This window comes from Molothrus aeneus, chromosome 11 (assembly GCF_037042795.1).
Source record: "Molothrus aeneus isolate 106 chromosome 11, BPBGC_Maene_1.0, whole genome shotgun sequence".
Taxonomy (NCBI): domain Eukaryota; kingdom Metazoa; phylum Chordata; class Aves; order Passeriformes; family Icteridae; genus Molothrus; species Molothrus aeneus.
In genome coordinates, this window is record NC_089656.1 from 13,422,967 (window position 1) to 13,447,527 (window position 24,561).

Consider the following 24,561-nt stretch of genomic DNA (forward strand, 5'->3'; position numbering starts at 1 on the left):
CAATAATAGACAAAATGACCAGCTAAGCATCCACCTGCAGAGTGATACTATTTTTGAGCTAGGATGTTGCTTACTGCTCTACTACACAAGCTGCTTTAAAAATGAGGGGATTTTTTTACACAGGCCCTGCTAATGCAGACCAGGTGTTTGATCATCTGGTGTAGCAAATACTATTGCTAATGAAATCTTTTCCCCAGCAACACATCGATGGATCAGTTTGGGTTTCTTCCTGAAAAAACCTGATCCAGTTTGCCACAAACTGGTATGAAACATATGGGCTGCAGTAATATTGAAGCCTAAGTCCTGGCTCAGTGTGCTGTTAGGTGAACCTCAGTGCTCTGATCAAAGCACACAGCTATTCCTCAGAGCAGACAGGACACCAGTGGCTCCAGTAGACATTAGGGGATGTCTGTGACCTGTTCTGGCATCTAAGCTGCTCTGCAGACAAAAAGGATGTGGGCATAGTGTGGAGGTAACCGTGAATAAAGCTGTGTCTTGTATGTATTCCAGATACTGAAAGACACTTCCCTGCAGAAAGTGAAGCGGAACCAGAGCTGCCTGGAGCCTTGCCTGCGTCAGCTGGTCTCCTGGCTGGAGTCTGTTGTGGTATGGAGAGCTGCATGGGCTCTCTGCCCTAGTTTGTTGTCTTTTCCCATGTCCCACACTTCTGACTCTGCAGTGAGAGTCTGGCCTCGTTAGATGTGTAAATAGACCCCTGTGACTGGCCATTACATTTGTGTGAGCACTTCTGGTTAATGTTGAGGAGAGCTGGGTGGATGATTAGATGTGTTTTGTTTTCCACAAATGAGGCCCTGAAGGTTTGCTTTGGGGAACTCTGATATCCAGGTTACCAGGAGTGACTGGAGATTGGAGAATCTTAGTGGTGCATGGGAGCTTCCCAGCTCAGAATATATTTCACTGACTGCTAGGGCATGGTTATCATCTGTGAGAGAAGGTAAGAGGCCTCAGGTTGTTGATGGAGTCATTCTTGTCTGAAAGGCAGTGGCCGATGTCTTCACCTCCTCAGTTCAAAGTCAAAGGTCCTTCTAGTCCTATTCTAGGGTTTTTGTTTTCTTCCTTGAAAAAAACCCCAAACTGTGAAAATCTGTTTTTTTCTGCAGCCTTCTGCTGAGGTTTTGTAGGGATGATACTGCAGATAAATCCAAGTCACACTCTGCTCTTAGCTGTGAGATCTGTGATATCTACTCAGCATCCCAGTGTCAGGTATTAGGTCTTTGTGTGGGTGAAGTGTACTGGAGTGGGTGTTTTTAGCATTCAGGAAAAGATGGGAGAGTCTCCTCAGGTTTCTTTTCTGAGAGGTTTTGTTTATTCATCACAAATAAAGGGCTGGGGTGTTTTTTTCACATGTGAAGGCTTATTCTGCTTGGTTGCAGCAGTAATATTGTAAGAATGGGAACTTTCTCTGCTGTATGGAAATCTGATGACTCGAGGCACCACTGCTTTCAAAGAATTCCTTTAGACTGAAGTTGTAGTATTATTTACTAAATAAATGCAGAATTCTGCAGATTTCTGCCAAAATTCCTATGGATAGTCCTGAGGACCCCAGTAACTCACACCACCTGCCTTTCTCACTTGAAGACTCCCAACCTGTGTTTGACACCCCACAGTTGTGTGGTACTCCCACTCAAGGAGATTTTGTGCATCATTGAGGTATCATGTTCAGCTCAACTAGCTGTCCTGCAAGTCATATCCAGAGTTTGAAGGTCAGATTTTCTGTATAGTTTCCTCCTGTTCCTCCCCAAGTTAAGCTCTGCATTTCAACATGATTATGGTGGGAGAGAAGTCTCTGGACAAGCAGCCAGAGAAGCTTTTTCCTCAAAGGCAAATGTGCCTGCAAGTGCCTCTGCAGTGTAAGCAGCAACTGTGCTCTGAGCTTGGTCTGCTCTGGCTCAAAGGATGAGCACCTCCTGTGAGGCTGCTTGGCACTGCCATGTTCTGATCTCTGGCTGGATTTCTCTCCTGTGGCAGCAGGAGTGTGACCTTGGGTGCCTTCTGTTTCAGAACCAAGAGGACAGCACGTCCAGCAATCCCTACGCTCTGTCCAACTCCGTGACGCCCCCCTTGCCCACGTTTGCCCGGGTCTCCAATGCCTATGGCTCCTACCAGGACTCAAACATCCCATTCCCACGGACCTCTGGAGCCAGGTTCTGTGGTGCAGGTCAGCCCTGTCACTGATCCATTAAAATAGGTACCCAAGGAATGGTCCTTTTAGATGTCTCGGGAGCACTTGCCTCTGAACAAGATGAGGTTTGGTCATTGCCATGCAAGGAGTAAGGAATGGTGTTAAAGTAGTGATACTGTGGTAAATTTAGAGGTGAGACTAGTTAGCAACTGTTTGCAGTTGGGGTTGCATGTAGGGCTTTAGGATTTGGAAACGCAGGGCTAGCTGAAGAGATAACCTTTGGCTTATGGCATGCCAGAAGCATTGACAGATCTTTTTATAGAACGCTGGGAATAGCTGTTTTCCTTGCCTAGTTCTCTGCTACGAGCATCACATTACTGAGTGTATTCTGGCACTCTGTCTTCACAAAACTCCTGTGATTTAGGGTTGAATTTACCCCTTGCTGAAACCATATTCACATTACTAACCACTCTTTTCTCATTCTACACTCTTTCACTTGTCCAAAATAGCTTTCCCAAGGTCATTACGAAACTTCCCCTAAATGGGAGATGAGGTACAATCACATCCAGGTTTCCAGGAGAGTACATAGAGGGTAAAGTTCATTAAAAACCAGGTTAAGATCTGAGTAAGAGCTGTTAAGTTCCACTGAGCTGTTTCAGATGCACCCATGCCTTCTCTGAACCTGACTGCATCCCAGTGTTGAGCATGTTTTGAAAGCTGCTTTCCATACAGGCCTCCCGGAATTCCCAAGTAAAAGTAAAACAGAATAATATTGATTGAATAGGCCCAGTAAAGGCTGCTAAATCCTGAAATGCTTGCAAGAGTAGGTGGCTGAAGACACTTGAGAGGCTACCAAATGGGATAAGGCTTGTGAGAGAATGTTTTGGAGTTAGTTTCGGATGTCTGGGGCTCTCCTGTTGAAGAAGAGAATTGTACAAGCTGCAGTGGTTTCTCTGCATTGCCAAACATCACCTCACCTCTGGAGTAACAGTGTTTGGCAAGTTCTGGTGGAGAGTTAAACATAAGCATACATTTGCTCATTTTCTTTTCCTGTCTTTTCTCTAGCAGCTATAAGCCACTTGAAGTTATGTTTTTGAGAGAAACATCTCAAAACCCCCATGCTTTGTAGTGGGTTTGCAGGGAGTTGATTTGGGTTGAGAGAATGTCTGCTTTTAGTTTATAATTAGTAAGGGTAGTGGATAAGAACCAAACTCCCTGCCTCTGATACACAGGGAAATCTGGTCATTTAATTTGAACCACCCCTGAGTAATCTCCTCCTTGTTGCACGATCTTGATGCCATGTCCTGTCCCTTCAGGCTACCTGGTGTATTTCACAAGACCCATGACCATGCACCGCGCCGTGTCCCCGATGGAGCCCACACCCAGGTGAGTGCCCTGTGTGGAGTTTGAGGTGTGCTGCTGTCATGGGCAGGAAAGCAGGTAAATACCAGGTCCTACATTAGAGCTTGTCCCCTCCAGTGTTAGCTGTGCCCTCCGTGCAGAGCACCTGGGCCCTTACACCACAGGATTACAGCAGACATTTCTTTCCAGACACTGGCACCATTGCTGGCAGCTTGGGTTGGTGGAGATGTCAGTGTGAGCTGCAGGGTGTTTTGGTGGGAAAAGGTCCTAGAAGTGTATTCCCTTCCTTCCAGGTCTCTGTCAGCTTTATCAGCCTACCACAGTGGCCTCATTACTCCAATGAAGATCCGCACGGAGACTCCAGGCAACCTGCGCTTGTACAGTGGGAGCCCAACACGCAGTGAGAAGGAGCAAGTCTCCATCAGCTCCTTCTACTACAAAGAAAGGGTAAGTACCACACCAAAACACTGCTCCCACCACTTTAGCCTTCATGATCTCTTTTCCTTTCATTTAGCATTGCTAGTAACAGGCTTTATATTCCTCTCAAAAAGACATCTTTTTACAGGCAGTTCTGTCAAATGGATTTATCTCCTATTAGTAACTTCTCTACCAATCCTCTCTAGCATTTGACCTGCTTATTTTGTTGTTTCTCTGTGTTGACCTTCTAGTTCCCTTCAGTGCATTTTACTGTCTCCCTTTGCATTATGTAGGGTTAAAATCTCACCCTTTAAGAAGCTGTAGTCTTCAGATAGGTACATGTAGGCAGCTCTTGTTGTTCTGGGTACTCCCTGATATATATAACTGCAAAGGGTTGTGACTCTCTGCAGCTTTCTGCCAATCTCTCCTGGACTATGGGATGTGGTTGGTTATTTCTATTTCAGGTGTCTCTTTCAGGGATACGTGCCCCTTTTTTTTTTAACAAAAATAATTTCTACGTTATTCTCTGAAGACCTTCCAATCCACATAATTCTGGTTAAGGTGAAGGTTTTGCTGTTGTTCCTGTTTACAAGGCTTTGGGGAAGAGTGGGGTTGTTTCCTTCTGGGACATGGTAGATGAGGAAGACCTATTGTAATTGTCGGGTGGCTGCAGGGTAGTTGTAAAGCAGCTGTGAGGGCCTGGTGTGCCTGGAGCAGATGCTGTGAGAGCAGTAGGCCAGGTAGATCGTTAGAAACAAACTGTGCTTCAGCAGGGGGTGAAGTGGCTTGCAAAAATGCAGTAAGCTTCCACTGGGAGCCTCAGAATTTGGGGCATTGAGTAGTTTGTTCACTGTCCCTGCAGAGGACATGAATCTGTTGCAGCAGTGAAGAGCTTCCAGGTAACCCAAGGAAAGCCAAAAGCTGTCTGCACTCTGCTGGCAGAAGGGTCTGGGAGCTTGTGTCCCAGGAGCAGAGGAAATCAAAGAACACCCATCCTTCCTGGGCACCAAGACAAGTCTTGTTTTTCTAGTGGTGCTGGGTGTGACAGCCTACCCTGTCTCTGGGACTGTGTCCTGCTTACATGATGTCATTACACCTCCCAGCTGTGGGGAGAGCCCCTGTCCCCAGTGCAAATTCTGCTTCCATACAGACCCCAGAAGACTCTGAGTCCCCATCCTGGTTTTTTTTCCCACACAAGCTTTTTTTTTTTTTTTTGATGAAAAGAGAAAATGGTGCTGCCTGGAATTATAGAATAGAATTACAGCCTGTCCTGGTCTTTGTAGGAGAATTTATTTAAAGAGCTACCTCTGTCCTCTGCAGCAGGCTTGTCCCCATACACAGCCTCTCTAAGATGACAGACAAGGCTAAAAATAACATGTGGAACCAGCTTGGTGCAATTTCATGTGACCTGTCTCCCCAGCCCTTGTATTGATGGCAACAAGATTTTTGTCACAGGGTAAAAGAATTGAAGAGAACAAAGCATGTGTGCAGCCATGTCTGCTGAAAGCCAAGGGAAATTCCTGTGTTCCCCTTCCCCTGCTGAGCTATCTCCTCGCATGCTGGAATAAATGTAAGAACCCTAGCAGGGAGCTGGTTCAAATGTTCTTGCAGATGAAATAGCATTAAAAAAAAAACAAACCCAAAAAGCCTGTATCTCCCTTCAGCAAAGGTTTCCTGACTCTTCAGGAGTTGAATGTCATGGCCTCTGTTAGATCAATGCTACATATTTTTGTTATTTCATTATGACAGTTTTAAAAAGCCCAGACTCTGAGTTTAGTTAACTCCTTGCTCTGAAGCTTGGATTTTATGTTCACATTAAATAAAAGTTGAAATTTTGTGCATCAAACTGTGATATCAGACAACCTCATTCCCAAAATTGAATTTATCAGCCATAACCAAGTATTTAAATCCAGTGTAGCAACCACTGGCATCCACTACCATTAGCAAACAAATGGAATTTGCCCATTGCTAGACAGGAAAGATGTCATGTTCCCATAAAGGCAGGGGAGCTGCTGATTTCCAGCAGAGAGCTCCTTAGTAAGCCAAAATGAAGCTAAATCTGGCACTGAGCCTTTCTGTGCTCATTTAAATATGTATATATATATGTGCATACACACACATCTATATATATATAAATCTTTCTCACTTCTTATTCACACATGCACACTCCTCATTTCTTCCTCCCTCTTTTTCACTCCTCAAAAAAACCCCACTGAAGAGCAGTAGTCAGCAGAAAGGAGGAGCTTTATCTGTACTGTGGCAATGCCATCAGTGTTTTGAACCTGAGTGTCTCTTAAAGAAGGTGCCATGGAGTTCTTTTCCACCCCTGCAGTTAGAGGGTCCTGCCAGTGGGGACCTGGGGGCTGCTCAGCCTTGCTGTACCTGGGCATGGTGACAGGGGTGTCCTTATGCTTCCCATCAGGGAACTGGTGGGGGGACTGAGCTTAGTTTTGCTGCTTTTCCACTGTACTGAATTTCCTTCAACTAACCCTTTTCTCCTTCTCTGTGAGGCCTGCTGGAGAAACCTGTAGCACGTGGCTGCAGCCTTCTCCTCTCTTTTTCCATGGGGCCCTGCAGCCAGCCTTGGCTTCCTGGCTGTAGAGCTCTCCCAGCAGTGAGGTGCAAGGGGATGTAGAGGCTGAAGGCATGGTTGATGGTCCTGACTGTCTATCATCAACTGAAAACAAATGCAAAATACATTGTACCTGACCCAAATATCCCCTTTTGTTGACTCCTAGAGATCTGTACACAAAACTTTTTTTCAAGTGAGTGTACACTAATGTGCTTTGAAAGATTCCATTTGCTGTTGCTGTAATACTGTGTGAGTACCTATTGCAATATCTTCAAGTTCCTAATGAAAGCCTCCTTTGGAGCTATTTGGCATAGATAGTCAGTGAATTTGATTGCTCACTCAATCTGAATGAGTTTCTCAACCCATTATGACAATATCCACATGGCCCTGCCAAGTAGCAGTGTCTCTACATCCCTTCTAATATCCTGACATATGGTTTTTATTGTTTAAAATGAAAGTGAACAGTTACAGCAAGTTCCAATGAATGAAGTTCTGGAGGATGCTGGATGTTAAAGGGAATCTGAGTAAGCAGGGGTGTCTGTTTAGCTTCCTGCAGATATCGGTGCCATGGCACTGGACAGCTCTGCTAAAAATGATGCAGTTTACACTTAGCTGCCTTCCTCTTCAGGCAAGAGGATTAAAACTTTGGAGTTCAGGCATGTGGGGTGCTTGGGTGTTGTCCTCTGCTCAATTCATGGTATGAACAAGGTCACACAAAGCAGTTCAGTACTTCTTGCAGTAGTACAACTCCATGTGGAAGACTTTATTCAGATTTGTGTTTGCCAAAGTCTTCCATAGAGGCTGGTGTTGGGCACAGCCACAGCAGCCCTTGCTCTGCCAGAGCCATAGGTAATGCTCTGTACAATTGTGTGAGGGTGAAAGTGGTTTGCAATGTTCACTGTGTACCAGAGCCATTGGGAACAGTATCTTTTACTCTGCTGGTTCAGGGCACGTTTCATTTCAGTTTATTTACCTTTGTCTTTAACTTTCTTGGTGTCTCTCTTCCTCCTCCTGGGTATAATGTTTTCGCGTACAGATGTCTCCTCGCTCTGCCCGGCGCCGTTGGTCCATACAAGCAATTAACGACTTCCCGGTACTGTGTGCTGTGCTAATTCTGTCCTTGATATGACCCTGTCTTCTGCCCAAGGGCCCAAGAATAAAATGCCACCTGCCTGCCTTTGAGTAACCTGCACAGAGCTGGGGGACTGGCACTCCACGCAGGGCTAGGGCTTCACAAGAGCAGATGAACGTGTAAATGGGCAGGAGCAGACAGTAGTTTGCAAGGTGCAGTTACTGACCTACAGGATGCCTGTTTCACCTGGCCTTGTGGTCAGGAAAGGATGCCAAGGGGTAATTTGAAGTGTAAGAAAAGATCAACCTCTAAGATACAGAGTGCACTGTAGAGGAGCTGAGTGATTATTATATGTCATCAACCAACTGATGAGACTGACATTAGAGCACATAATTTCTGTAAGACAAAGCCTTGCTGGAGAGGGAGGGAAGATCACTTAAGAGCTGTGGAAGAAGCAAACTGGTTGAGTTTCTAACAATCTGTCATCTCATTAACATGAACTGCCACTTCTCAGTGCAATCCATCACACAGTCCTATTTCCTGGAAAAATACAATTTCTTCTTAACTTGTGATCTTCTCCCAGCCCTTGGAGTTGCACCACTGCATTCATTCAGAGTGGTTGCACTTCAACCACCCTGGCAGGTACTCCCTCCTCCTGGCACCTGCCCTGCCAAGTCTGCTTTGACAGTTGTTTTCTGATTGTCAGGTCCACGTGTCCCTCAGGCTCCAACATCATTCATGATATCATCTTCTTGATGATATCAGGATTGCTCAAGCTGTGCTGTACATGTGGGCAATTACTATTTCATCACTCATCTTCCAAGCATAGACGAAGCTCAGAAAATTCCATTTCAATTTAAAGATGATCTCTTTAAATCTGTTTGTCTTAATGTCTGCATGAACAACTGTTTTTTCACAGCTGCTGTCCTTCATGCTATCTCTTCATAAGACAGCAGGGAATAAAATAGAATTCTGTAACACCTGATTTAACTTGGTATAATAGGATCAAGTTTTCCTAATTGCAAGAGTTCTAAGACTGTACTAGCAAATAATAGGTGAAAGAAACCAGAAGTAATTTACTTGACTCCATCAAGGCTTTTTGCAAAGAGCCTTGTGAGCAGCAGAGGCAAGAAATGAAGTTCTGTCTTGAATCAGGAGCAGACTGAAAGAAAGAAAATCAAGCAATGAACTTGCCATCTTGAGTGGTAAATTGCAGAACACAAAGGCTATGGTTTAATTCCCTTACTACTGTCCTGGAAGGAAGAGCAAGTAGTGATGTGATTAAGTTATAATTTTCAGTAATGCATATTTAAAAGAGATACAGGGGTTAGTCCAAGCCTTGAAGGATTGATTGTATTAGTGGATAACCTTTGAAAGAGGCTAAACTGACTCTCTGAAGGGGGCAGCAGTGCCTAAGGTGAAGACGCAGGCTTACACAAGGAGAGGCATAGGTTCCAATGCCTTCCTTCTGGAAGAAGAGCTCAGCACTGCTCAAGGTGTTTGAGGAAGCAAGAGTTTAGCAAGTTTACAAGAAGCAATAATTCCTCTTTCTAGCCTCCTCCTCTGAAGTGCCCATGCTTCAGGGCAGGTGCCAGCTATTGATTGATGGAAGCTATAAAGAAATATTCCTGCTGTGGGGCACTTGATTCAAAAGGGCCTTGGATTTTTTTAGCACCTTTATGGCAGGTGCCTGATACTGTGGGAGATGCTGGAAATAGTAAATGTTGATTATTTTGAAGAGAAAATCCAGGCAGTGCTGCGTGAGCCACACGGGGGAGTTAATCTGTAGGCAGTTGTTCAGAATAAAGGAGCATAGCATTCTACAGGGAGGAAGCAATTTTTGCATTTTATTAAAAAAAAAAAAGAGAAACAGCTTGAACCTGACTTGAGCAGGTTTAACTATTTTGTACATGTCTTATTGCAGCTTAATCTCTTGGCATTGAGTCTGTTCTTTTCTGTTCACAACCTTTACCTTTGCCTTACTAACGCCAGTTTATACCACAAACCCTGAAATTTTGCATATGCTGATGTGAAACAGGCATTTTACATTTCAGGATCCTACTTAAAGCCCTGCCTGCCTCAGCAGGATCCAAAGGCACACACACCCAAGTGTTCAGCATCCTTTCCAAGCGGGCAGCATTTTGCAACTCCTGCTGCTGAGTATGCAGTGATGATGGTGGTTGCTACAAAGCAGTTGGTGGCTTATTCTTGGGCTATCTGTTTCTACATGTAACCCATTTACTGCCATCGTTATCACCTCAGATTGCAGCAAATTACAGCCTTGGGTATAGTAGTGCAGGTGCAGGCTGGCTTTTTTAGTCATTATCCAGTGCTGTTCCCTGCTGTCACCTCCAACCCATGATTGCCATAAATGCTCTGGTTTCTTTCCTTCTCGCGCTCTGAGGAACTGATGAGTCTTAATTTACTTATCACTGTAGCTATTTTCTTTGGTATCTTCCCCTCATTAAACTGAGGAGCAGCTGAGGTAGATGCAGTTCTCCTTGGCATGGATTCTAGGCTTCAGAAAGAGCTAGAAATGTTGTGGGCAGTGCAGAAGACCTGTGCCTTTGTCCTTCAGCTGCCAGCAGCTAGCTTGGTGCATGTTGATTCCTGCTTCAGCTCCAGCTGTTATGTTCCCTGCTCCCCATCCTGACCTGTGCTCCAGCCCCTAGGAAGAGATGTGTTTTCTGCTCTACCCTAATCCCCCTGAGCCTTGGTGACACCTTTTGATTACACCATAGTGGGAGCTTCTCCTGGGAGAAGAGGTGAAACAGGAGGGAGGTGGACCTTGGCCAGATAAACCCAACCTAAAGCTTTCTTTGTCTCTGATAATCCCTGTTAAATGCACTCAAATGCCACCTGGTGGAGAGCTACTCCTGTAATTAACACCAGCAATTACTGGATTCAAAGCAGAACTTCTGCTGTCAATGGTGATGAACTTCATCCCATCTGTGATGGTTCCCATACTTCTGATTGTGGGGTTTTTTTTAACTCTTACTTGCTGTAGCTGAGATAAACCACACTTGCAAAAAACCCAGGCTTTTTTCATGGTGACTCTACATGTAGCTTTATGATTTTTTTCTGTTACAGCTTTAGGGGCTGGAAGTGGTGGGCATGGAAGTGTAGTACAGGCAGGGCCTGTGGCCATTGACTAATTCCATTCCTGGAGCTGCACCAGTAAAGAATTAGGGTTTCCTTTTTTGCCAGTAAACAAGCAGAGTTAAAAGGAAGAAAACAGGACAATTTTGGTTTGAGTCCAAGTTCTCAGGGGTTTCTGGTACATTTAGTGTTTCCATTTGTATGGTGATATGCTAAAAGCAAGCAGTGGAAACCATTCATGAGAGCTCTTTTTCATTCTCATCTTCATTTGTTGTCATTCTCCTCCAAAAAAAAAAAAAAAGACCCAATTGCCTGTGGAAAATGATATGTGTTGTCCATGTTTGTAGTCTTGAAATGCCTATTGGGAGGCTTCTTCAGTCTGCTCTTGCAGGGGGCAGGAGCAGGTTGAATCTGTTCCAAAAGACTGGGCAGAGAGAGCTCTCCATCGACTGAGTCCTGGGGGCAGCTGGCTTACAAATGGCCAGAAGGTGGCAAGTTGCTCTCCAAATTACCTACCAAGCTCTAGAAACTCTTGTTGATAGCCCTGCAGATCGTGGGTCTGTGTCTGCAAGCCTGGGCTCAAACACCTGCTCAGAGACAGCACAAATAACAGCTTTTGCTGTGAGAAGCCTGGTAGCCCTTCCAGGGTAGTGCCTGAGCTCTTTCTTCCTGGCATGTCATTGTGCTGGGCTCCCAAGCTTCACTCATATATTGATTTTGGTAGCCTCAGCAGCTCCTCACTGCACCTGGGAGACAACATTTGCTGTCCTGAGAAAGAATGAGGCACTCAAGTGCCACTGTTACTTGGGAACCTTCTTGTAGTACAGCCCACATCCTTCAGCATGGGATTGGCAGCTAAACCTCTAGGTGTTATCAAAACAGGATTAGCTTGCCCAACATCAAGAGAGGCAGAGCCGATCCAGACTGTGCCTTGATTAGGAACTGATGGACTGAAGAGAGGTGGGTCTCTCACCTGACCCCATTCTAGCCACCTTGCACTGCACAGTGCTCTTTACCTTCAGGGGACAGATAAATACTGCAGGCAGATTCCTCTTGGATTAATTAGGATTTGAACAGATGTGGCAGAGAACTAGTCAGTCAGCTTTTCCAGAGCACTGGATGCTGACCGCCTTGTTTCTACCAGTGTTTCACCCCTCTGAATGTTGGGCACCATGCAAGCTCTGCTCCTCTTTACTCGGGGGTGGTGGAAGATTGGGGGAATGGTGATGCTTTTTAACATCAGCATCCCTGGAAAAACCTACCTTTGCCTCCTTTGAGGCTGAAATGCCTTCTTCACGTACTGTCAAGCTGCACCCTCTGATCCTCAGCTGTGCAGCGTTCAGAGAAGTTTCAGGAGCTCATCCTTTTTGTTTCTTGTGGCATGTGTTAGTAGTGTGCTCAAGCATGGCAAGACCTCCTCAGCACGCTGGCCTAAGCTTGGCTCAGGTAGGCAGTGGCATTTCTTAAGGTCACGAGTAGTTTTTAAAGGACATTTTGTGTCTGATAAGCCTGCCCAGGTTCTCACAGGACTGCATGGTCATGGTCAAAAGTCATTTGGCACTCAGCCATCCTAGAGCTGGCCTCACACCCACAGTAAAGGTGATCCTGCTTGCAGATCCAAGTCCTGCCTTTCCCATATCCCAGTCTGCTCTTTAGGAGCACCGATGTGAGCCTGTGTAAGCTGTGTTTGCCTTGCAGAACAATCAGCACAGGGCTGCCTTGCTGGCCCCTTGAGAGAGGGGCTGTTGTGCTTTGATGAGATGTGTGGGAAGGCCCAGCATGAGTGTCCCAGGAGAGGCTCCCTAAGTCAGCATGACTGGGTTGGTCTGTCGGCTCGTGTAGCAGTGAGGGAAGGCACCATAGGAGAGCAGCATTGCAAAGCACTGGAACCCTGCCTAGCAGCCAGCACTTCCTTCAGTAGAGCTCCAGTGCCTTCTGCCTGTTGTGCTGCCACGATTCCTCTCATCCCTCCTCCTCACTCTCCTAGAGCAAGGAGCTGGAAGAGGTCAGGATACCAGACAGATACTCTGGTGTTTCACACAGCCAAGGTGGCTTTATGCAGCTTGGCTTTAAGATGGCCTCTGTATCTGTTACAGGGAGTATTTGGGAATCTTGGCTTCTTGTTTCTGTTCCCTCCTGTTGGTTCCTCTCCTTTCTTCTCCCCCCTCTTATGTCCTGAGCCAGCTGTAAGTAGCTGTGAGCAAGGGATCCTTGCTAGGAAAACTTGGGCCCTGCTTTATCATCTGTGAGTTGTTTGTTGATAAAGCAGGACGTGGGAGCCCTGTGCTGGCACTGAACAGGGCTGTTCTCACCCTGAGAGGGCAGACCTAGAGACAGTCTGGAGCTGTGGGCTTGCCCTGAGGCAAAGGGCGAGCAGCAGCTGCCTCCAGCATGTCTCTGTGCTGACGCTGGCTGGAGTCAGCAGTGGTTTATCTGCAAAGGGTTCCCAGAGAATGAGAATTGAATGGTCCTCCTGCCAAACTTGCCCAGGTTTGATTGGCATCCCGATGCTGATTTATTCTATTATTGGCTTTCACAGGGAAACTCACAAAATACTTTTTGAGTGAGTTTGACCTTGAGCTCGCTGCCTTGACCTGCTTTTCACTTCCTACAGATGGAGATGCTTGTTCTCCTGGGCATGTCATGGATGTTTTCCAGGGTAACACAGAGCCTTCTGAAAGGCAGGTTTGGGTGCTGCTTGCATTATTCCTGACCCTAGTGCTTTGTTCCCTGTCCCAAGCAGCCTGCTGTCCTCTTCCCCAGTAACACATTGCCATTGGTTCTGCAGAAATCAAGGAGGTGGAAAAGCAAACGAGAGGGGACAGATACCAACAACCGACCCATCAAAGCTGCTGGGAAAGTTATCATCCAAGATATTTCTTGTTTGCTGCCTGTCCACAAGCTGCTGGGAGAGCTCTACATGTGAGTACCTGTGGGCTTCATCCTTTTCCAAATGAAAGTAGCTGTCTTTGGCATTGCTGTGCTTTAATCCTGACATCAGTCAGCATGGATCTGTGAATGTTTCTCTACCTTCTTCTTCTGTTCTTGTCTCACTGCTTTTTTTGGTAGCCCTCTGCCTGTGAGAGGGCACCTGTCTCCTGTAAATCTGAAAAGTGTGAGGGAAGAAATTTGTGATGAGATGTGGTCAGCAGAGTTTGAATCAGCATCATCACTGCAAATTTTACAGGTTGCAATTTTCACCTGCTAAAAAGAGAAATTATCAGTAGAAATTCTTTTTCAAATCTCATGTTAAATGCACAGGCTTAAAAATCTCAGTAAATGGCTGTAAAACTATTAATAGCTTATAAAGCTTTTTAATTTCAGAAGTATTTAATATGTTCCCACTTGGAGTCTTGGTTTTACATATCAGGTCTGTTCTGCAGGTTGTTCTGTGTTATTAGAAAGGATGGAGTTCTGTGGGCATTTTTGTGTTTTTGCTGGTTTTGGTGTTTTTTTGTTTTTTCTAACAAAGGGCTTCCTTTTTCCAGACTTTGTAAATCACATGGTTACAAAACCTCGTTCCTGAATTTTTTTTTTCTTAGCTTTGGTAATACTGGCTGGTCTTTAGCAGAATTTCCAATCTATGGACATTCAGGGAAGAAGCAAGTTTCCTTTATGAGGAAAGAAAGAGAGGAAAAAAACCCTTCTTTCTCTCCCTTTCTATGTTATTAAAAAGAATATTCTTTACAAAACCTGTTGGACCTTTCTTCTTAGGACATCTTGTGTAAACAGCCTGACCCTTTTCCATGTACTGTAAAAATCTCAAGCAGTTGAAGTGTTGGGAAGATTTCTGATGACAGGCAGAAAAGCACACGTGGGCTTCCTCAGCCCACCCTGCCAGCCTGTCAAGGCTTCACACAGTGGGTGTGTTATCCCCCAGCCAGCCTGGTTCTTCCCAGTATGCCCCTGTCTCCCTCTGAGTCAGGCAGAGCAGACTGATGGATTGAATGGGAGCAGGACCATGTAGCCAATGGCACCAGCTTTTAGGGGACAAGAATGATTCTGGACTTCATGATACCTCAGCAGAAGTTTGGTCTGATATCCTCTTGGAAATGGTGTTGCTTAGCATCAATTCCAGCTAGTGTGGAGCTGGACTTGATGTGTAGTGTATTAGGAAAAATGAATATTGGTAGGAGGATGGCAGTGATCCCTGAATAACAGAGAAGGATGAGATGGGAACCTGGCCATGCAAAGAGGCTCATATTGACTGGGAGATTTGGGCTGCCCACTGCTGCCAGAGCCATGTTCCCCCTTCCCCCCTTTCCTCCCCACCTTTGTAGGTAATGTGCCAATCAGAGCTGAGTTACCTCCTTTCTTTTCAGACTGAATGTGAATAACATCCAGGAGACTTGCCAGAAGAATGCAGCCTCAGCCTTGGCCGTGGGCCGGAGGGATCTCGTGCAGGTATGCCATGGAACCCAACCTCTTCCTCAGCATGCTGTGCCACCCTCCAATGGCTTGTGCTGTCACCAGCACCCAAATGCCACTGGGGTTCAGCAGCTCTGTCAGGGACTCCCTGGGTGGTGAACCTGGCCTGTGGAAAGGCCACCAAGTTGGTCCCTACCTCTCTGATTCTGGGCATTGAGAGATTCCTTCCCAGGGCTGCACACAGATTCTTTTATGCCCTTTGCCATACTGAGTGAAACACATTTTTCAGGAAATTCCTGTAGGCAAAGTGAGGAATGCAGCCTGCTTTTGAGTCATCAAATGGAGTAACTGTGCACAGAGTTGCCTAGCTGCTGTCAGCATTTTGATCCGTAATTTTTTTCGTACTTATGTAATTGTTCCCATTGTTTGGCATTCTGCTGGCACTGGATGCTAACTTCAGCTATCTTCTCCCAAGAGAGCCTGGGCCCAGAGGCCCCAAAATGGGGCTGGCTATTTGCCTTCAGCTGAAAATAGGAGAAAAATGGCTGTTGTGGCCCATGCTTTTCCCTGTGATTAGCGCATTGCAACAGCAGAACATTTGACAGGACATGGAAACACCTGAAAGAGATGGGAGTTGGCAGTGCCACAGGAGCTGTGCACATCTCCTCAGCATTTGGCTCTTCCTGGAGCTGGATAGGCAACATGCACAGGCTTACCTGATCTAAGGAGAAGCTGACTCAGGCTGTTGTCTTGCTTCTTGGTGGGTTCTGCAACACCAGCAGAGAGAAAGTAGGTCTAGTTCCCCTTTGTCTGTTCTTCTCTTGCTGTCTGGTTTGTCCACATTGGACCAGAGTTTGGGTGGAGTAACTTCAGCAAGATTCTCTGAGATAACTCTGTTTCTTGCTTGGTTTTCCCTGTCCCATGTAACTCTAGCCTGTAGTGCAGCTCACAGCAGACCTACAGGCTTGACTTGCAACTCACAGGTTTGATGTGCTCTGTAGCAGTGTAGGAAGTGCCATCTTTCCTGTTTGCTTTCTGTGCACTCTCTTACTCAGCCCAGTCCTTGTTTCGGTTTCTCTTCTGTTGCTCTCTGATTTCACAGTGAGCAGCTTTGGGACTGCTTTTTCTGGCTGTTTGTTCTTTGTACTTGGTGCATTTGGTTTTTCTTTATTGTCCACGTTGTCAGTTCTCTGATTTCTGCTGTCTTTTTGGCACCATACTCTTTTTCCTTTCCGGCTTTATTTTTCATACTAAACCAGGAGCTTTCCTTTTCCCTGGAATATTCTAACTGTCCCATTTGTAAAGGCACAGCAGAAAAAAAAATAGATCAGTGGTATAGAGACTGACAAGATGGAACTGTTTTCAAAATAGAGGATGATAAATGAAGGAGAAATTTCACGTGAAGTGGTTAATCTTCTGAAACAGAAAAATCAAACTGTTCTATCTGTGCCAGGCTGCATTAGGAGAATAGCACTCAGTGATACCACTAATGAAAGAGTACTTCTCATGCAAATAATGATTTACCAGTAAACTTTCTGCCACCAGACATCTCTGAACCCAAGAACTGTAGTAAATCTAAACCTTTTTGAGGCTAGTGACTATAAAATACACTAATAGACTATAGACTGTTCTGCTTTTGCATTTAACCCAAACACAAAGCGAGTGGGACAGGGAAAGCTTTGGTTTTGTGTTATTCTCTGCATTAATCGTGACACAGAGACCGAAACTGTTCCCTGCTGTCAGGGGGGAAAAAAAAAAAAACAAAACAAACAGACAAGCTCCATTATTATCTGTCTGTCTGTGTGTGAATTTGTGCACACCTATGCCCTGGGAGTGTGGTTAATCCTAATTGTAGCTTTGCTGCTTTTCCTTCCTGTCTGCCAGGTTTGGTCACTGGCCATGGTAGCCACTGATCTCTGTCTTGGACCGAAGTCTGACCCAGATTTAGAGATACCTTGGGCACAACATCCATTTGGACGTCAATTACTGGAGTCCTTGTACGTGTCTGAATGCTGGGGAGGGGTTGGGGAATGGTTGCTGAAGCAGAGCCCTCCATAACTATCTATGTGTAAGGGGTCATTTCAGGTTTGGGGTAGTGCCACAGCATGGACTTTTTTCCTGTCTCAAGCCTGTGATGCATCACAAAGGGAAACTCCAAATGTGTTTCTGGCATACAGGGAGACAGCTCTTGACCTTCCACCTATCACTCAGGTCTTTCTTGGCCTGCATTGAGCAATAGCCAGACACAGGTGGAGCTCTGCTTTCCATGCCCACAATGCTTGACTTGGAGATTCAGGTTTCCTGCTCCCCACTAAATGAGCCTGTTGGTGCAGCACTTTTTTTTCACCTTCTGTTTTCCTGTTTGCTTTATTGGGAAGTGTTCCAGTGGCCACAAAGCCAAGTGTTAGCTACAAATGTTTTCCATGTGAATCTGCTCAGGAGTTACATAATCCATGACTGATATTATTTGTTGATCCATGCTATTTGGAAGTGCAGGATTTGTGTGCTGTGCTTTCCATGCCATTGCTTGGCTGAGCTCTCTCCTGCTGCGTGGCAGCAGTGGGAGCACAGCATAGGTTGTTGTTCTTTATCACTCTCAGCCTTCAGAGCAAACTGGAAACTTCTAGAAAGCCTTTTAGAAAGCCTGCAGCAGCCTTTTGCCTTGTGATCCAGGTGCAGGACGCTTGCACCCAGAGGCCTTTGTAAAAAAGATGTTGTGGCTGGGAGTGAGTCTAATGGCTCCAGCACTGCAGCAGAGCCCAAGTACTGCTGAATCCCAGAGCTCCCATCTTTCTCCCACCAGTTAGGGTGTGAGCGTTTTCAGAAGCAGAACTTGGCTCCTCAAAGGTGTGACAGAAAAGCCAACCCAGTCCCCAGTCCTTCAGTGCACATGTCTCCTGTGGGCAGTCATGACACCCAAACCCGTGTGTGCAACAGGCTTGAAATTAGCTGCCCTGGAGTCTCAATAGTTTTGCTACTGAATTCTGCCCAGTTTCACACTCACTGTCTTTTTCATTTCCCAGGCTGGCTCATTACTCACAGCTCCACGATGTCCAGACCCTGGCCATGCTCTGCAGTGTGTTTGAAGCCCAGTCCAGGCTCCAGGGGTGCCCCAACTCTTGTGTCCCCTTTCCTCAGCGTGCCTCCAACCTGGCCTCCCACAGCCGATACGTACGGTCACCATTTCTTTCCCATTTGATATCTTTGAACATCTCTCACATAGATGACATGATTTATTCTCCTTTCCCCCCCAACAGCCCAGCTTTACTTCCTCTGGCTCCTGTTCCAGCATGTCAGATCCTGGGATTGGCACTGGAGGCTGGAGCATAGGTATGAGACTTGGCTAGTCAATAAAGGAATCTCTCACCCTTCCAGCCAAGGTTTTAGATGGCTCCTGTGGTGGGGAAAAGAGGGAGTTAGTACTGGCTGTGACTGCAGATGTGCTCTGCCAGAGCAACTCTGTGGGGTTTGGCCAGGATGGTGTGACTCCATGGCTGGAAGTGAGCAGGCCTTGCAGTATCTGTGTCAAGGCTCCTGCAGTCCTGCACCTTCTGACTTCAGTAGATACTTCATTCAATGTATCTACCAAAAATGGACCCAAAATGTCATCAGCTGGCTATGGACCCAAAATGTCATCAGCTGGCTAATTCCACAGCATTTGGAGTAAAAGCAGTGCTGGGCTTTCTTCTCTCACTGGAAGAAATGCAGCAGTTGGAAAGACTGGGTTCTCGGTGCTCTGAATATCCACAGAGGTTTTTCAGTGTGACAAAGGGGGCTGTGGTGTCAGAGTGGAAACTTTTGGCAGATTCCTAGTGATACACACGGCCTGGGGCAGCATCAGCCCTGTTAACACCACAGCTGTAACTTTTCAGTGTGGTATCAAGGCATGGGGAAGAGGAGAGGATGGGGGTTAGGGAAGTGGAGAATCTTTTGTAGCAGTTATTAGCAGTCATCTCCCTGCCCCCAGGGCTCTACCTTGCATGCAGAGGCCCCTTTACGTAACACAGTCCTGGTGATGAGAGTCCTCCCTGTCTAGGAAAGAGGAACCCACATCCGCCCAGGAAACTGTTCCCAAGCAAACTCCATGGGATTGATTGCCTGGTTACCTTTTGTCTAAAGCTGAAGGCAAAAGGGATTCCTCCACAGCAGATTTCTCTGCCTGGTGATGCCCATTAAGTCCTTTCACTGGAAGTGTAGTAGAAGCACTTGGCAAGCAGAGGCTGGCACGTAGTTCTTGGAGGCGGGGCAGTGTTTGCTGGAATGCAGAGGGTGGTAGGACAGAGATAGGACTGAAACACGGGGCTGCAAACCTGTGGTCTTTCATGTCCCTTCCTGATTGCAGTTTGGAGGGGGGAGATGCACTCACAGCCTCTTGGTGTTTGCAGCAAACAAAGACACAGAGCAGACCTCCACTCCCTGGTGCGAGTCTTCTCCGGATGACTTCCGCTATGGAAACCTAACGTATCCTGATCCTCGGGAGAGGGAGAAGGACCAGCATGAGAAAAACAAAAGGTAGGTTATCACATGCCTTGTGGGTACTCAGAGATGCCTTACTTGTGTCTCAGTCACGTGGAGCTCCATCGCCAGGTCTCTTGGTGCTGTGCAGTACCACACCTGCCCATAGACCTTGTCATTCACACAATTACTTGAAGAAGCTTCGTCCTGCAGATCAGTGCTGCTGGGATTACACATGATGCATCCCTAAGAGGCCATGGTGGGTGTCCCAAAGGACAGTCCACCCATGGAGTGTGCACCCTGGAGTGTAGAACAAATCAAGGCCAGAGCAGTTTGTGTTCAGCGATATTTCAGCAACCCGTGGCAAGTGCCCTGCTGCATTTCCAGCAATGTGAGCTGGTTGCGTAGCCATTGCAGGAAAGAGGATTGCAACCCAAGTCTGAGAGTCAACCAGTTACAGACCTGTTTGTTCCTCTAGGCTGCTGGATCCTGCCAACACTCAGCAATTTGATGACTTTAAGAAGTGCTATGGAGAAATCCTTTATCGCTGGGGCCTGCGAGAGAAGCGGGCTGAGGTTCTGAAGTTTGTCTCGTGTCCTCCTGATCCCCACAAGGGAATTGGTGAGTGTCTGGTCCAGTTGTTCAGGCAGAGCCACAGCTCTGCCTGGGGAGCTTAGGAACGTGCAATCTGCAGGACAGGATGTGTCATGAATGGAATGGACAAAGTTTATCAGAGATCCACCCAAGCGAGTCACAAGGGTTTAAAGTGGCTATATAGGTATAATTGAACCTTGGTACAAATTGTTCCACAGAATTAATGATGGCAGACCAATTATTTAATATGAATAAAATATGAAGGGTTTATTTAAATTGATGAATATAATGATAATCATTTGACTAAAAAGACCTTAATCAGAGTTATTTACCACACAGTATAGAAAATGAAAACTAGAAATACAATGCACTGGTTATTAAATAAATAATATCAAAGTTAGCTTAAAAATTATCAGGTAGACATTGATGTCCATCCATAGCAATGACCATGGGCAAATCTCTCTCACTCAGCTTTGAGGAGTGACATTGAGGGGTGTCCCCACCCAAGGTAAGGATCTTCACACACACCTAAGGGAGGTGTCTTAAAATTTTTCACCATTTAAAAATGGAACTGGTCTTTATGGTATGGAGTGATTGACTGTCAGTCACACAATTTTAGATAAAATGTTGTCCTGCCTGCTCAACAGAACGTGCTTTATTTTTGAGTAAGACGCTATCAGCTCTATGGTTTCTTCTGTAAACATCTGCCTCTCCCTTCCCTGCCAGGGTTTTCACATCCCTGTTGATGCCAGCATTTGCCTTACCTATCCATGCGATGGGTATAATTTGGGGTAGTGTGATCAAGCTGGTTTCAGCATTCTTCAACGCTAAGAACAGCAGCCCACCCCCCTCCTGCTCAATCCATCACTGACAGCTTGCAAGTAAGGCAGAATTCAAGCTGTTTTATTCCTGCTTAGGCAGAGCATCCTGCTACATGGATGAAGTGTCCATTGGTTACTGAAATGTCACAGCAAATGTGGCATTTAACCTCTGACAGAGGCCAGCTCTGCCAGTAAATGGGTTTGACTTCTTCACAGTTCTGGGTGGAGGTGAGGATTGCAGGTGTTGGTTCAAGGGCTTTGTAGACTGTAATATCTCTCCAGGAAAGCTGAAAAATTCACATACTGCCATGCCAGCAATGCTCAGCTCTGTGCTGATGAATGACCTTTATTCCCTCTGAGATGCCCTGTCTTCATCTCTGATCCTGGGCCAAAGTGTCCTTATGTTAAAATTGCAAGATCTCTAACTAGGTGAACTAGCCAGCAAATAGGTAAAGAGAACTTTCCTCCCAAAATACTTTCAGCAGCATAGATGCCCAGGTTAAGGACAGCTACCAAATTGTCTTCTTCACAGACCTATAAAAACAGATGTGCTTCACCGGGCGGGGGGGGGGGGAGAAAAACAGGTGAAGGATGCCAGAGAAACAGCAGTAGTCTCACTTTGTCACCTGAGACAACTTCTGGGGAGTAATTGGAGTGAAAACAGGTGACTTAATCCACTGCCTTTGCTCCTCCATGGCTGACAGTCTGATGCAGGAGCATCAGGTGGACTCTCTGATGAGAAATGGAGGCTGTTCTTGCTTGCTTAGTGACACTTCTTAGTGCTAAGAGGTGGATGAGACCAGCAGGAAGCCTTCATGAGTCAGTGTCTCCAAGGCTTGAAATCCACCTCACATTTCCAGCAGACAGCTGTAGCCATCAGGGGAATTGGTGGGCCAGTCAGTGCCTCAGTGCTCCAGTTGCACATTCCTTTAATCACATGTGGAGAACAAACCAAGATCTCTGAACACCCTCCCATCCTGGTGGAGCTTTGAGGCAGTGTAAGGGGCTGTTTGCAGGATTGTTTGTCTGCGATTCCAGCACTGACTGTCCCCCTCTGCGTGTGTGTGTGTGTGTTCCCCTGGCAGAGTTTGGCGTGTACTGCAGCCACTGCCGCAGCGAGGTGCGCGGCACCCAGTGCGCCGTCTGCAAGGGCTTCACCTTCCAGTGCGCCATCTGCCACGTGGCCGTGCGCGGCTCCTCCAACTTCTGCCTCACCTGCGGCCACGGCGGCCACACCAGCCACATGATGGAGTGGTTCCGCACCCAGGAGGTCTGTCCCACGGGCTGTGGGTGCCACTGCCTGCTCGAGAGCACCTTCTGAGCACTGGGGACAGCGGGCACTGATTGAATATTTAATTCCCAAGCCATGCTGAATCAGCTCTGCTCCGCTCTGTCTGGAGGAGGTCACCGCAAGGAGCTGGAGCAGGACGTCCTGGCGGTGTGCTGTGGTGATGTTTACAAGTTCTTCCATTACTCCTATGCTTCCCAGGTTGCTTTCTGACCAATTTGACCAAATTCCCTGTGTCCATTGCTGGCAATGGATGCCAGACCAGAAAAATTGCTCTCTCCTGCAGAAGGGTGTATGAATATTCCTTAGTTTGGGATGAAGAGGTTTTTGAAAGCTCCCCTGGAAGGGGCCCACCTGGCAGAGCCAAAAACACTTCAGCAATGTAGAGTCTTTTCCAGGTACCTCCTTACAGGGGCTCAAACTGAGCAAAACAATTGTTTTACACAAAGCAGAAATAATTCTCAAGCAGCAGTAACCTCTGAAGGTGAGTTGTAAGTGGCGCTTGAAGAGGAAATAGTCCATGGAACTGTGCTCCGAGTTTCCCTGGAAGCAGCAGGGTCCTTATTTTGAATGGCTGTTTACATCGTTTAGATTTCCCCACAAAGCAAGGAAGGGAAATGGCATTTTTCAGGATTACATCTTAAATAATTTCTGCTCACTAGTCGGTACCTGTGAAAAGCCCAGATAAGCACCCAAGGTCCCTGGGATTAGTTGCTTCCAGCAGTTTTAGTACTGTTAGGCTTTAAAGTGTCTCCATCTCCTGCTCTGACCAGGTGATAAAATGCACTTTAATTTGTCCCTGTGTTAGTGGTGATACTTCCTGGTCACTGGGAAAGGCATCTGCCTTTTGACTTTGGGATCCACACTGTCTTTTAGATGTGGTGTTTTAGAAAGCCTTTGCTCCTTCACTGAGAGCACACAAAGAGGACACTTACTCAATACAGCTCCTTTTGGCTGTTTCCAAGCTCTATGGGGAAAATTAGAGTTAATTTGAGATTTGCTGCTGCTGGAGTGATGAGGCTCTTCAACAGGGAGGCAGCAGTTTCTAGGGAAAAAGGGGGCTTGGAAGAATGGTGGAATCCATGGAGGCAATAGGTTTAACTGTGGAGCATCAACTGGAGAATGTACTGATGGATCTGTCTGTTTGGGGCTGTGCCTGCAGGCTACTCCCAGTGCAGGGATGCTGCTGTGCAGTGTGTGCACACCTGGAATGTGCAGCCTGTGCCTCTCCAGGGCTGGCTTCAGCCTGAGCTTTGGATTTGGGTTAATGTGTGCCAGGGATGAGCCAGCTGGAGCTACCCCCACCTGTACTGGCACTGATCCCTTCTCCCACGCTTGCCTGCTGAGTGGGGCCACGTGCCATTGCCCTTCCCAAACCCTGTGCTAGCTCAGGCAGTGGGATCCTGCTGTGGAAAAAACAGATGATGTATCTTAACCAATTAAAACATTAAAATTATTTTTTTAAGTGCTGTTCTGATAGAATGTGGTGTTGCTCTGATGGCTCTCTCTCTGTGTGGGGAGCCCCCAGCAGCTCTCCCTCCCAGTGGGTGGTGAGTGTTGCACCCATGGCTCTCTCCCTGCGCCCCAAAGCAGGGGCTCGGTAGCAGCAGAGCCCCCACAGATCTGTCCCCCAGCGCTGGCAGGGACGATGTGCTGGCACCTGCCACACCAGCCTGGGAACTGCCCGCGGTTGTGAGGCTCCTCTTGGGAAAGCGAAGCCGGGCGGCGTCTGAGCTGCCGGCAAATCCAAGCCCACGTGCTGCAGTCTGGGGAGGCCCTGGGCAGCGTCTGCCCCCCGGGAAAGCGGGCGGGGGCACCGGGGTCCTGCCGGCGCCGCCGCAGCCCCGGGGCCGGGGCGCTCCTGGCCCGGAGCTGCCGGGGAGCGCTCCCGCCCTCCGCCTCCCTCCGTGACAGCCACTCAGCTGGGAAGTATTCTCATTTCCATGCTCGAGTGCTCCTGTAGCTTGGAAGGGAAAGGAGATTTGTTATTTAAAGGTGACGGACCGACAAATCGTGGTATTTAGTGTGTTATTACAGTCCATTACGGTCCATCTCCGTAGTATGTGAATGCCCCCGAGGCGGAGCACGCCGGCACTTCAGAGGAAGGCGGAAAAGCCCTTGCCGTGGTGTTTGTGCAGCCCTGCACAGGTAGGTGGAATTCTTCCCGGATGCTGCCGGCATTTCTCTCACACCCTGCAGCATGTCTGGTGGTTCCTTTGGGAGCAGCCCCACTCCGTGCAGAAGTGACTATTGCAAGGAAACACAGCTGGCTTATTCCGCCTGCCTGGAGCCGGTTGAAGAGAGAAACGTTGTTGCCTTTGCTGTGCAGGGCGGCAGTAAATGGTCAGAAATGGGGCGTGGCGGTGCCCC

General features: G+C 47.1%; 1 protein-coding gene across 2 annotated transcripts in view; it reads left to right on the forward strand.

Moving 5' to 3' along the window:
• Window positions 1–23,656, forward strand: part of WDR59 (WD repeat domain 59) — a 48,876-nt gene extending 25,220 nt beyond the window's left edge. Inside the window, exons 15-27 of one of the 2 annotated variants that reach the window (XM_066557422.1) lie at window positions 511–606; window positions 2,023–2,179; window positions 3,460–3,529; window positions 3,799–3,952; window positions 7,531–7,587; window positions 13,454–13,587; window positions 14,988–15,069; window positions 16,918–17,030; window positions 18,057–18,204; window positions 18,291–18,363; window positions 19,419–19,545; window positions 19,967–20,109; window positions 21,989–23,656. In XM_066557422.1, coding sequence (XP_066413519.1) covers window positions 511–606; window positions 2,023–2,179; window positions 3,460–3,529; window positions 3,799–3,952; window positions 7,531–7,587; window positions 13,454–13,587; window positions 14,988–15,069; window positions 16,918–17,030; window positions 18,057–18,204; window positions 18,291–18,363; window positions 19,419–19,545; window positions 19,967–20,109; window positions 21,989–22,224 — 1,590 coding nt within the window. In that variant the 3' untranslated portion in view covers window positions 22,225–23,656. The remainder of the gene's footprint in view (window positions 1–510; window positions 607–2,022; window positions 2,180–3,459; window positions 3,530–3,798; window positions 3,953–7,530; window positions 7,588–13,453; window positions 13,588–14,987; window positions 15,070–16,917; window positions 17,031–18,056; window positions 18,205–18,290; window positions 18,364–19,418; window positions 19,546–19,966; window positions 20,110–21,988) is intronic. The other variant, XM_066557424.1, reaches the window with a different exon arrangement.
• Window positions 23,657–24,561: the final 905 nt, after the last annotated feature.